At 34.2% G+C, this 13,215-nt stretch overlaps 1 protein-coding gene across 39 annotated transcripts in view; it reads left to right on the forward strand.

Moving 5' to 3' along the window:
- Positions 1-13,215, forward strand: part of ANK2 (ankyrin 2) — a 628,385-nt gene that overhangs the window by 487,987 nt on the left and 127,183 nt on the right. For 32 of the 39 annotated variants that reach the window (XM_078069115.1, XM_078069120.1, XM_078069117.1 and 29 more), the window contains exons 6-9: positions 3,352-3,537; positions 3,982-4,005; positions 6,807-6,905; positions 8,137-8,235. In XM_078069115.1, the coding sequence (XP_077925241.1) occupies positions 3,352-3,537; positions 3,982-4,005; positions 6,807-6,905; positions 8,137-8,235 (408 nt within the window). The remainder of the gene's footprint in view (positions 1-3,351; positions 3,538-3,981; positions 4,006-6,806; positions 6,906-8,136; positions 8,236-13,215) is intronic. The other 7 variants (XM_078069112.1, XM_078069123.1, XM_078069124.1 and 4 more) reach the window with 1 other exon arrangement.

Below are 13,215 nucleotides of genomic sequence, written 5' to 3' on the forward strand. Positions count from 1 at the left end.
CATATCCTCCAGTAAACAGAGCTTGCTTTGTTATTCCTTTCCATTTTTGCCTAGGCAGATTAAGGAGCAAGTTCAGTGGTTGCTTAGAGCAGTGATTTTTAACCGATGCTCCAGAAACCCTTGAGTTTGAAGAAATTGCCTCAAGGGGCCACCAGAAGGTTGGAAGTGGGTGACACAGAAGAGAAGGGGAAAGAGTTCCACTGGGCCATGCCTCTCCTCCCTCCTTTCAACCAGATCATGCAGTCTTTGTTTTTCCTTTTTCACATTCTGTGCCTCCACTGATAAAACTTTAAAACTCCTGACCTGGAGTGGAAGATGACTGATAGATGTTTGTCACCCAGAAACTAACTTGATAATTTTTAATGTCTAATGTGACTTCCTTCCTGAACAATTAAGTCTTTAGGTGAAATAAACATGAATTCCCTACTACCCTGCACTCGGGGAAGAGATCATTGTAAGCCATTAAATCCATTTCCAGTCCCTTTGGCAGAAGACTTTTTATGGAGCCAATTGCAATAACTTTCTGACAGCTTATTCTCATTAGTAAAAAACAAAATCCTGATTTTTCCTGACTCGACATATATAAACTTAGTTGATTAATCCCCCACCGCTGACCCTAATGATTATCAAGAAACACAGATATGGACAAACCTCAGCACATTCCCTTACAGTCTGTCATTCTAGAAAACTACTGTCCTTACAGAGCTTATGGCTGATTATGGTTTGATATTTTGTTGTATTGCCAAACACCTTCTACAGTCTCGTGTGCACATGTATGACTATGCCTAAAGGAGACAGTTACTCTGAACCGACTGGTAGACTAATTTGTAAAAATTAATTACTAATCAAGACACTGTGACCACTTTAAAAATCAGATAATTATGCGACTATTCAATATGGCAATGAAACCCATGTTTGAAAATAAATATTTAAATATTTGAAATTTCCTATTATAGCAATTAGCATTGGTAAATAAATGATGAAAAATGAAGCTACTGAATTTTAATAGGAGTTTCTTTTTCATAGAGTTAGTTGAGGTACTTGAAAAAATCATTTCAGATATTTACCCTTCCCCCGTGAAGTGTGGATTAGAATGAAATCGTTGTGGTGGACATCCAAAGTTAAATTCTCTGAGGGGAATCCTCTGTCCCTCCAGTACCATTTTTATAACTCTTTACTCGCCTCCTTCTTCCTGAGTGTTACCAAAATTGAAGGCTAAAAACTTTTTAATTAGGTTCTGTACTGTCAGCAAATGCATTGTCTCTAAGAAAAAACAAAGTTTGCACTCTTTTTATAGAAACTCTCACAGTATTGCAGTGGATAATCAAATATGTATATGATGATAAGCCTGTTCTTTCCTCCTTCACAGAGTGCTTAATTTGTGCCAAACAAAGTTCTAAATTTAGGCTACTATTTTTCATTTTACAACACTACATGGTTTACTCTTCCATTATATTAAGTGATGTGTTTATTTAAAATTCAATTCTTATTAAAACAAATTCAAGTCTTTTTGTGGTAGTGCAATAGGAAATCATTTTTGCTCAAAACAATCTACAGTTTGAAAAGATTATTGTTGGAAACAAATCAGGTAGTTAGATTATGGTAAATTGCTCTTGTCCCTAAAATGCAATTGTTAATGTACGATCCTATTACCCTCATCTGTTCTATGAATGGAAACTTCTAGCTGAGACTTGTTTTCAAGTTTTTGTGGAGTAAGGGAGGTTTTAACATAAACAGAGCCTAGCATATATATATATTTTTCTATTTATTTGCCACCTTTCCATTAACTGAATACCTGTTTCTAGACAGAAAACATGGCTTCCAACTTTTCTAGCATGGTTATCCATCTACTCCTAAAACTCTTCTAACTTTGATGATCTGTGTTAATTGGTTTTTTAAAATTATTTTCTAAGTTTAGAATTAAAAATCTGTTTTTTTCATTACCTAGCACATGTAATTTTATATCTAAATGATCTAAATAATATCAAATTCAACAAAGTGCAAAATTAATGAATTAGCCTTATTTACCAAAAGGTTTTAGATTACATTATGCCCCAAACTTGCCAAATTAATTGGTAATAGACCATTCCATTGATAGTATTGTTCTCCCTAATCAATACAGGGATATTTAGCAACTTGCATAGTTAATCACATAATTTATTTCCCTGTCTTGGCTACTATATCTTTGATTCTCAGCCAGATTTGTTCTCCATTATCTCTACCCTCCCCACATTTTCCTTTCTATAAGATGGTGTTACTTAAGGTTGGTTCTAATTTTTATTTTCCCATTCTAAACATACATTTAAGCACATCTTATGTGCAGTATGCTTTGTTAGGGAATGCAGATGTTTTTCAAGATATGTAGAACAGAAACTAAGAAAACAATCTGATGAAGCCAGTCCATAGTATGGTGAATCACTGATTATCAATTGCTTTAACCTTTTTTTAAAATCAGTTTCAGAGGTAGAATTTAGTGATTCATCAGTTGTGTGTAACACCCAGTGCTCATTACATCAAGTGCCCTCCTTAATGCCCATCTCCCAGTTACCTCATCCCCCCACCCACCTCCCCCCCCAGCAACCCTCAGTTTGTTTCCTAGAGTTCAGCATCCTTATGGTTTGTCTCCCTCTCTATTTTCATCTTATTTTATTTTTCCTTCCCTTCCCCTATGTTCATCTGTTTTGTTTCTTAAATTCCACATATGAGTGAAATCATATGTATTTGTCTTTCTCTGACTGACTTATTTCGCTTAGCATAATACCCTCTAGTTCTATCCACGTCATTGCAAATGGCAAGATATCATTCTTTTTGATGGCCGAGTAATATTCCATGGTGTGTGTGTGTGTGTGTGTGTGTGTGTGTGTGTGCGTGTGTGTGTGTGTGTAAATACCACTTCTTCTTTATCTATTCATCTGTCAATGGACATCTGAGCTCTTTCCATAGTTTGGCTATTGTGGACATTGCTGCTATAAACATTGGGGTGCCTGTTCCCCTTTGAATCACTATGTTTTATCCTTTGGATAAATACATAGTAGTGCAATTGGTGGGTCATAGGGTAGCTCTATTTTTAACTTTTTGAGGAACCTCCATACTGATTTCCAGAGTGGCTGCACCAATTTGCATTCCCACCAACAGTGTAAGAGAGTTCCCTCTTCTCTGCATCCTCGCCAACATCTGTTGTTTTCCCGAGTTGTTAATTTTAGCCATGCTTTAATCTTCACAGTAATATTTAATCCTTTTGCATTTCTTCTCTATCTTAATTATTATTTTAAACATTAGAGGCATTGCTGAGAGTTGAATACCACGCTTCCAAAAATTAATGGAAGATTTTTTCTTCTTCCATTTTACTAGGATGGCTTCACGCCACTCGCGGTGGCACTCCAGCAAGGACACAACCAGGCAGTGGCCATCCTCTTAGAGAATGATACCAAAGGGAAAGTGAGGCTGCCAGCTCTGCATATTGCAGCTAGGAAAGATGACACCAAATCCGCTGCACTCCTGCTTCAGAATGATCACAACGCTGACGTACAATCCAAGGTAAAAGCTGAACACATTTGTGGAAAGGAACTCTTCGGCTGCCAGGTTCCTCCTGGGGGATGATAAAGAAGTAGGCCATGGTGATAATGCAAAATTACTTCCGGTCATCGAAAGAGCTAAATTACTTTCAGAGGTATTTCAGAAAGAAGGGGACTGTCTATTGGGTATAGTAACAAAAAAAATTTAAAGATAATTTTCTTTTAACGATGAGGTTCAGCTTTTTAGAAATCTGCTTATTTATTCTCTTTGTAATCAAAAGTAATACAAGCAGAATTTTAGAAAGATAAAATTGTATTATGTAGTGTTATGGATGTCTCTTTTCTCAGTAGAATGTATTTTGGCATGTTGAAACAGTGTATCCAAGTACAGCGAGCAGATTGACCGTTTCCTTCATTTTGCACTGTGTAATATCTTCCCTCTTTTTCCCACACAACACTGCTTCAGATGATGGTGAATAGGACAACTGAGGTACAGTATTATGGTTATACCAAAATATATCTTGTTTTTATTGATTTTAGTTTTTTGCCCAATTAGAATAAATGCTCACTAATTCATACTAATGATTGGAATTTCCATTAGTAGGAAATTAATTTAAAAACTTTTCCCATAATTAAGGCAAATGAATCATTCAAAAAATTTAATGTAACATATATCAGAAGCTGTTTTTTATCAGTGAAAGTATTTAAATGGCTTATTAGAATAGAGCATGAAATGAAACTCTTCCTTAATATGTATCTTCTGAGTGAGCTTTACTATTTACTTTTTGCCAGTTAGAAATATGATCTTCTCTTAATGAGATTTCTCAGGTTAGAGTTTAGCAAAGTGAAATTTAAGGAGGTTTCTTTGCCACTGTTTTATCCTTTTATCTCCTTGCAGTTGCCCTTTTTTCCCCATACTTTTTTAACCACCTTGTACATAATCAATAGTGATATTGAGCATATCATGATCAAAGCATTTGCTTTTATCTTGCTAAGTCTTAACAATACTTGATATGAAATCATCTATTTTCCACATACCAAAGTAAGTCACATTGATCCCCAGGAACATTCAGTTCAGAAGCCTCTTGGTATTGTGTGTGTGGGTGTGTGTTTAGCAGTCTCTTCTTGATCATTGCTACAGGGAGGCACTAACACAAACATTGTTGAAAGTGTATTGTAAAAATTAACCTGTATTCAAGGGCAAGTGACTGTGTAGGTTGATTTTACCTTTGTCGAGGGGACTCTTTAGGCTAACATCTCATGATCACTGGGGTGTGGACCTGGAGAAGTTTTGAGCATTCATTTAGCTTTTACTGAGAGTAGTGTATTTCTAAAACTAATATCTTGTTTATTAACGAATTTACCTATTGATAGGATGTGAATATATGTGATATAGATGTGAATACTTGAGTTAGTCATATTATTTCTTCTGTCCCATATCTGTGCATGGAACTTAGGACATAGATTTAAAAAAAAATGCCCAGTTGCTTGGTGAAATTGCTCAAGACTGGAATCATATGAATTGATATCTTAATTACTGATTTTAATACTTCTAATTTTTTAGGTGATTTTTGGTGATTGTTTAAGAGATATTTTTGAAAGCAATTTTGGCTCTAAATATCGTGTTGAAAGCAGCAGTTTGGGGAGATTTGTACTGATTTAGAAATATTTCTTTGAGGACAATAGAGTAACAAAGAGGGGAACCCTTCCATTGATAACCCTGTAGAAAAGTGAACTGAGCTTTCTACCTTCATGGCAATCAGGCAAGAGTTCATCTGAGGGGCTTATACAAGCTTTGTGTTGGATGCTCCAAAAGTCTGAGTCTGAGGCATCATCTTGGATGGTTGATGAGGCTGTGTCACACAATAAATTGGTTAATTTTTGCAAATGAGAAAAATAATTTGAAAATGATTCACAAGCAATCACTATGGTTTTTTTTTTTCTGAAATTAAATTGTAACTTAAGGGATAGACTTACATTACTGATATGTCTGGATGACAGGAGATATCAAGATAAAAATGAAAAACTTCCAGTCAGTTATTTCCTAAAATACAAAAATTTGACATTTTATAAAACAGCCTGGTTGTAGACTGATTTTTCCCTCCATTTTGACATGAATATTTGGCATCATGTAGACACAAAAATCTCTTTCCTGCAAGTGTGGGATTTGGATTGATAGGTACTATTCTTATTTTGTGTCTTGTTTCCCTGTAGTCAGAAATTATTTGCAGCTAATTTGGGTGATAGCACAGAGGAATTTCTATTACCTAAAATATCCGAATGCTATTTAGGACATTTAAAAAACAAAGTCACCAAAAACTGTTTATCAAGTGAATAGGAAAATAATGGTTGTAATTTAGATAATATTTCTTAAAAACAATATTATGTAAATCAAAGTTCATTTCAAATAAAAGGGAATGATACAAAATAACTTCAAAACTGCAGGATTTGATATCCAATTCTATACGAACAGTCTTTATTGTTCCTATCATCTTTTATTTGAGTAAAGAAAATGACGAAATTATGGAGAGCAAGGGTAATACATTTTTGCATACTTTAATAATAAAAGAGTTAATATACTTCTATAGTGAAAATGGCACGGCTGAATTTTTTTCTTTATTTGATATTTACACTGATGCCAGGTATATTGTTTAGTTTTTTAACTTTTTTTCATTATAACAACCTAGTCTCACTAAACACAATTGTTAAAGAGACAAATATGACAGTGTAAATGATGTGGAATGAATAGTATATCCTCTATGAGAGTTTTTCATAACATTTTCATAGTTCCAAAGACACAATGCCAACCAATGCTAGTTTTTTGTTTTGTTTTATTTTTTTGTTTTTTGTTTTTATTAAAAAGCCCCAAACAAAACAAAGCAGTAGCTTTGAGTCTTTCTCTGGAGAAAAATTTTTTATTCATAATTATGTTAATTCTATGGCTAAAACCTTATGTTGTTTAATCATACTCTGTTTGTCTCTAAAGCTAAACCAATTCAAGAAACATGCTTTTGTATAAACAATAAATCTCGTAAACAGATAAATCATTAAGCTAATTAGAGATAATGTTGCCAAGAAATGCAGGGTATTTATTTACCAGCTTATGTAGTTAGTTATTTACTACCTTATAGCACTAAAATTTAAAGAGCCTTATTAAAGCATTTATTATCTTAATTGTATTGCTCACATATTAGGTAAACAATTGCCATGTGATTTTCTTCACTAATCCAGGGACTGTGACATACGGAGGTGAAATGCTTTACCAACTGTCATTTTCTTTGCTTTCCATAGAGTGGTTTTACCCCTTTGCACATTGCCGCCCACTATGGAAATGTTAACGTGGCAACTCTTCTTCTAAACCGGGGAGCTGCTGTGGACTTTACAGCTAGGGTATGGATTAAAATAGTTTCTCATTTTAGTTAGCAGTGAATGGACATTTTACTAAAGTAAAAATGAACAACGGTAAAAGTTTGTTTCTTTTTCATTGTCTGGATCTGTGCTGGATATATTAGATTTTTTATTTTTTTCTTTGAATCACACGAAGTCATCATGACCAAAGAAATGAAAAATAAGAATGTGTCAATTAACATGTACACAGATCATTTGCAGCAGTTAAGGAGGATATTAGTTCTGACATCAGTGTGAGTAGTTATATTTAAAGATCACTCCATGAATCATGAACGAACAGCTTCAAGTCAATAAAAAATTAAACTGTTAGAACATTAAGTTTCAAATGTATAAGTACATTTATACAGTGTTTTAATGATGATGGGGCACACAATTTGACAGAAAAGTGTTTTTAATGAATTGAGAGTTCGCTTGTATAATCTTACCAAAATACGTAACAAGAAATCATGTTGCATTATATGTTTGATGGTAAGCTTTCACTGGAAAGAATTCTCTTACATGGTAATTACAAAACAGTGTACTTAATATGAATCAGTAAATGCAATATTTGAATATTTGTAAAATTATGACGTACAAAAAGTCAGGTATATATTCTTGCCATAATGATGATAGAGGATAACCAATAAAGTAAATAACTATAATTCACATATATGGTGTTTTGTCCTGAGAAGTCTTCTGTATTGAAACGATGTTGAGTTATTTTCAAGTTGTTTTTCATACTGAATTATTCTGAAGAAGGTGTTTTTAAGAATCATTTTTCCAATGGCTATTGAATGTGTATATTTGTATTCTATTTTGAAGCAAAGGAAACTCTAAGATCCCAGAATCTTTCAGTGCATGGATACTGTAATGAAAGATAGACTTGGCCTAGGGCTCGGTCCTAAGTAGAATCTGAATTTTTTTTTCTTATATGAAAGCGCTCCCTTTGTCTCTTGACAATGTGTACGGTGTAATGTGTATATTTGATTCTTATGTTGTAGTTACGGACTAACTTAGTTATGCAGTTTCATGCCATTTTTCATTCTCTAACTATAGTGCTTTGTGGTTTGTGTGCTTTTTTTGTCCCGTAAAAATCAAAGACATTGAAACTTTAGTAAACTTGTATCAAATTACCACATAGGTCACAGCCTTCTTTGTGCCCTCTAACACAAAGTCTTCACCATCATGCCCTGTCATACCCAACATGCTCTTGTTTGGTCTTTCCATGGTGTAGAATGGAATCACGCCTCTGCATGTGGCTTCCAAAAGGGGAAACACAAACATGGTGAAGCTCTTACTGGATCGTGGTGGTCAGATCGATGCCAAAACTAGGGTGAGTGTCTCTGTTCTTTCAATTTCCTACCATTTTTGTTTTTTGTATTCTTTAAGCAGGCACCTTAAAATACCAGTCCCAAAATACAAGCAATGTGTTTTCAAGGAAATTGCTTTCTTGGATTCGATTTAAATCTCATACAATATTTAAAGTTTTCTCATTGTCAAGTAGAATTAATATTTGCTGAGAAGTGCTGGGGAAACAGAATGCTAGCCCCTCAATGAGACGGTTTTTCAAGTCCTTGCTTATTTTGGGGAACAAAGGTGAAAGATTGAACTGAAGCATCTCTGATTATTAGCTATACATTTCAAAAACCCAGACTCATAAGCATACATTATGCTATGAGGGTGTGGCTTTTACATAAAATATGTGAATACATGTTGATAATCTTTTGCTTCTAACTTTCCAATTTTTAAATCATTTTTCTTAAGTGATTATGCTATACTGACCTGAGCAGGAGATCTGCTATATGCTTATGGAACAAAGGCATCTGGTTATTATGTTGCACCTTTACTATTCCCATTTGGTAAGAGGCCATGCCCTTCATTCATTTCAAATTTGTTAAGTAAAATATAAATCAAAGTTTTATATACTGCCAACAAATAGATGGTAAGATAGACAGGAGAATATAATTGTTCAAAGTGCAGCCTCTGAAGGCAGACTACCTGATTTCAAATTTACTTCTACTACTTACTAGCTCTGTGATCTTGGCAGTTTACTTAGTACCTCCTCTGAACTTAGGCTGATATTGGTACCTATCTCATATGGTTGTATGAGAATTAACTCTTAGATATTATTATTTATCTTTTTTTTTGAAAGTGGTGTGGGTCAATTACTTAGCTATTCACAATTCTTTATTATGTTAAATTATATGTAGTTACTTCCTTAAACATTAAACTAGTACTTCAGTATTAGTTCTCTGGAATAGATTTGGTTAATCATAGACTTCAGCAAAACTTTAAACATTCCTATAATGTGAACATTTTGAAATATATGGTGTGAGAAGTCTGTAAAAGATAGTGATAGGATATGTCCCTTATGCATTTTATCTTCACTTTGTTTAATCCTGGGACTTTATATTCTCATAGTGAAAGGACTACGGATCAAATCTAGTTCCTTTGCAAATCTCGAGGGTAGCAAATGTTTTTATTTAATAAGCCTTATCATCTTTGAGTGTCTGGGGACTACACCAGTCCCAGGCTATAGATTCTGGTGTTTGTTTGTTTTTTTTTTTTAAGATTTTATTTATTTATTTGAGAGAGAGAGTATGTGTGCACATGCACACAAGCATGGGGAGGGGTGGAGGGGGAGGGAGAGAATCTCAAGCAGACTCCCCGCTGAGTGCCAAGCCGGACCCCAGGCTGGATCCTAGGACCCTGAGATCATAACCTCAGCCAAAATCAAGAGTTAGACACTTAACCAACTGAGCCACCCAGGTGCCTTCATAAATTCTGGTTTTTAATGACCTCAGGAAATGTTGCTTTCTTAATCTCATTTCTCTAAGACATTTGGTCCAGAACATCTATGTCATATTATCACGTGGGAGTTCTGGAGTGGTTTGCTTTGTCTGTCAAGATCTTTGTTTTACTGTCTACTGTCTTTGCATCAGAGCTTTTTATGATTTTACCCTTCGCTTTGTTGACATGCCTTTTCCCTTGCTGTGCTGTAGGTATGCAGAATTTGGAACAATTATGCACAATGCTGCATGCTTTGCCTACTTGTTCTTCATGTTTAAAGAAAAGAGTTTCTGTGCCTCATCTTTTAAGTACATTACTAACATAATGTCTCCCTTTACACTTCTCTGTTTCTATTGAGACTCTCTAATAATTGAGAGCACCAATGGAAAGAAAGCACTTGGTAAATGCAACAGAATTTTATCTTGGCCAATGTCTTAAGGATCCACATTATTCTTACTGATATTTTTCTGGAGTATTCATTCATTTTTGAGGCAATTGATTTTATTTTTACTGATCATTGCAATATTTGCTTCGTTCTGTAAAATATGTTCTAATTTGCATGGCCTACATACATTTGCATATGTAATTTAAGTCTAACTCCAAATAGTGCATTTTCATAAAAAGAATACTAAGATATGGAAAGAAATGGACTCTTATGCTATTTCTGCCATTAAATAATTGTTCTTAAGCAAGTTAATCAAATGTAAGCCTTGGTTCCTTCTGTGAAGGGAATATTTGAACTATATTTCATCCAGTGCAGCCTTTAGATATACAAATAAATTGAATTTCATTCAAGATTTTATAAAGCAGAAATAGATTTTATAATTGTATACATTGTGTGGGCATTCTGTTCATTCATTCCTTAAATGTAAGTTAAAGTACTTCCTCATCTCTAAGAAGTAGGATTTTAAAAGCAGTTGGATTCTTTTAATTCTGTCTCTAACCAATATGCCTATACCTTTTTTACCAAAAGCAAAATCAGGTAGGAAGTAATACTGAAATCAAGGGCTGTGGTCTGGAATTGGAAGGTTAGTTCTGGAAGTATAATACTTTATTATTAAAACAAAGGAATCTGGTTAGCTTTTTCTTTTGTCTTTTGAAAATATATTTTAAAATAGAAAAATTTTACATTTACTTTTGACTTTTTAGGTACTACAATAGAGCTTCTAGATAAGGAATTAAAAATAATATTTTTTCTTTCATTTCTTCATCATAGGGGTCTCAGTTTCCCCTAGCAATCATATTAGTCATAAACATTCTGAATCTAGTATATTCTATCAAGAATTTTCCATTTCATCTTTTTATTATTTTTCTCATTTATAAGGTTTTCATTATCTGGAGAAAAGCAAGTATGTAGAGGCTTAGGGGTGATTAAAAAAAATCTTACCCACTGTTTCTTCCCCACTTCTACCAGCACTTTGTTAATCATTGAGATATTTTGCATCTCATTGACATTCTCACCATTGATTAGGATTTAGTGTGAAACTGAGACATTTTCACTAGAGTTCTGGTTCTCTGGTGTCTGAAAAACCTCATTTTGATGTTAAAACAGAAACTTCATAGCTAGTTAAAAATGATATTATTAATTCAGTTTTTATTACGAGCATTATTCTTTTTTTTAAACATTTATTATTTAAATGTGGAGATACTCCATATAAGGTTAAAATATTGAAATACATGTTGCAATGCAAGCAATACAAGTATACAGAAACATTAAAAGATGATGAACAAAAACCAATATATCAGAGAAAGGAATCACAATAATTAAAGCAACAATAGTGGCTACCAATTGTCATATGCACATGATGTTCTAGGCACCCTGCTAAGTACTCTACAAATATCATTTTATTCCCTCTTCCTAACAGTTTATGAAGTATGTGTTAACTGCTTTTAGGAAAATATGGAGGTCTTTATTTGAGAAATGAGACTACCAAGGGGAAAAATGATTTTCAGAGGAGTTATGTAACTTGACCTAGGACACACAGGGCCGTAATTAGCAGAGCCTGTGTTAATACACAGACTTCAGGAAACATCTACAATCTAAGCAGAGAGGGAGGAAGGAAAAAGATAAGGAAAGAAATGGTTGTAAAAAGCTAATGCTGTGGATTACCAGCTGGAAAAGTGGTGTCCCTCTACTGTTGATTGATCTAACCTTTTAAGGATTATCGACATCATAGTGTGATATGAACTGATTCTAGTGAAAAAAAAAAAAAAACAGAAAACAAAGGAAGTTATTTCCCCCACTCTGGGGGGTGGGGGAAGTAACCTTCAAATACAGTCTTAAGTATTTAAGTTAAAGATATTGAACAGATCATTGCCCCTAAGATTTAATAAAAAAATTTAAGTAAAAAAAGTCCTTGAATACAAAACCTTGATAAGATTTTTTTTGGGGGGGGGCGCCTGGGTGGCTCAGTTGTTAAACGTCTGCCTTCGGCTCAGGTCATGATCCCAGGGTCCTGGGATTGAGCCCCACATCGGGCTCCCTGCTCAGCCAGAAGCCTGCTTCACCCTCTCCCACTCCCCCTGCTTGTGTCCCCTCTCTTGCTCTCTCTCTCTGTCAAATAAATAAAATATTTTCTTAAAAAAAGATTTTTTTTTGGCAATAATGAGATACTGTACTTATAGAAAATATTTAAGATCTATTCAGATTGAGCATGTTGGGAAAATTGAATTTGATATAATTCCCATATCCTTTATAAGGGCAGATAAATGACATCAGATTTAGTATCAATGTAATCCTTATTACTCTTTGATGTTCTTATGGATTTATTTAAGTGTTCTTCATATTTTCCTATTGTTATTCTGAGAGTATTTGAAGGTTTCAACATGATTATACGATGAATCTTTCATGTATTCCATGGAAAAGCAATACCTTTTCTAAAAATGATTTAAGGCAGAGTCCCCTCATCTTTCAAACGAGGTCATGAGTTGAATGGGATAAGAAAAATTACTCCATTTATATATTGTGAAGCTGAGCCTAGAAAGAATCATCCATGGTGGCTGACCTGAGACTCACACCCGAGCCTCTGTGATTCCAGAGCCCAAATGCTGGACCATTGCCTGTAATGCCTTCTTTCGAGATGTTGGATTTCTCAAGCTCTAGTTCTCCATGAAGCCCCCACCAAGAATCTGATTGAGAAATCAAACTATGTCTAATAGTTATATAACTTAAATAGCAACTAATGCTCTGTACTTCCACCACAAAGTATGCTATCTAGATACAAAAGCATAATCATCTTAATCGCTTTGCCTGCACAGTTTCTTTTTTTAGGCTCCTCTCTGGCAAACTTAAAAATAACTCAGCATCCCAACTACAGTAGTTAAATAGCTTTTTTTTTTTTTCCTGGAAAGGCAGTCTTTTCCTGCTAATTCCTACATATCCAAAACTGCAAGGTCTATTTTGGATATTTAGTATCTTAGTACTAGCTAAGTAGATTTAACAAAGCAAAGTATCATTCTAACTCAAGGTCCTAGCTGAAAACAGAAAGCACATTCACATTTGATCATTTGAATATGATCAAAC

The sequence above is a fragment of the Halichoerus grypus genome, chromosome 3, assembly GCF_964656455.1.
Source record: "Halichoerus grypus chromosome 3, mHalGry1.hap1.1, whole genome shotgun sequence".
Lineage (NCBI taxonomy): Eukaryota > Metazoa > Chordata > Mammalia > Carnivora > Phocidae > Halichoerus > Halichoerus grypus.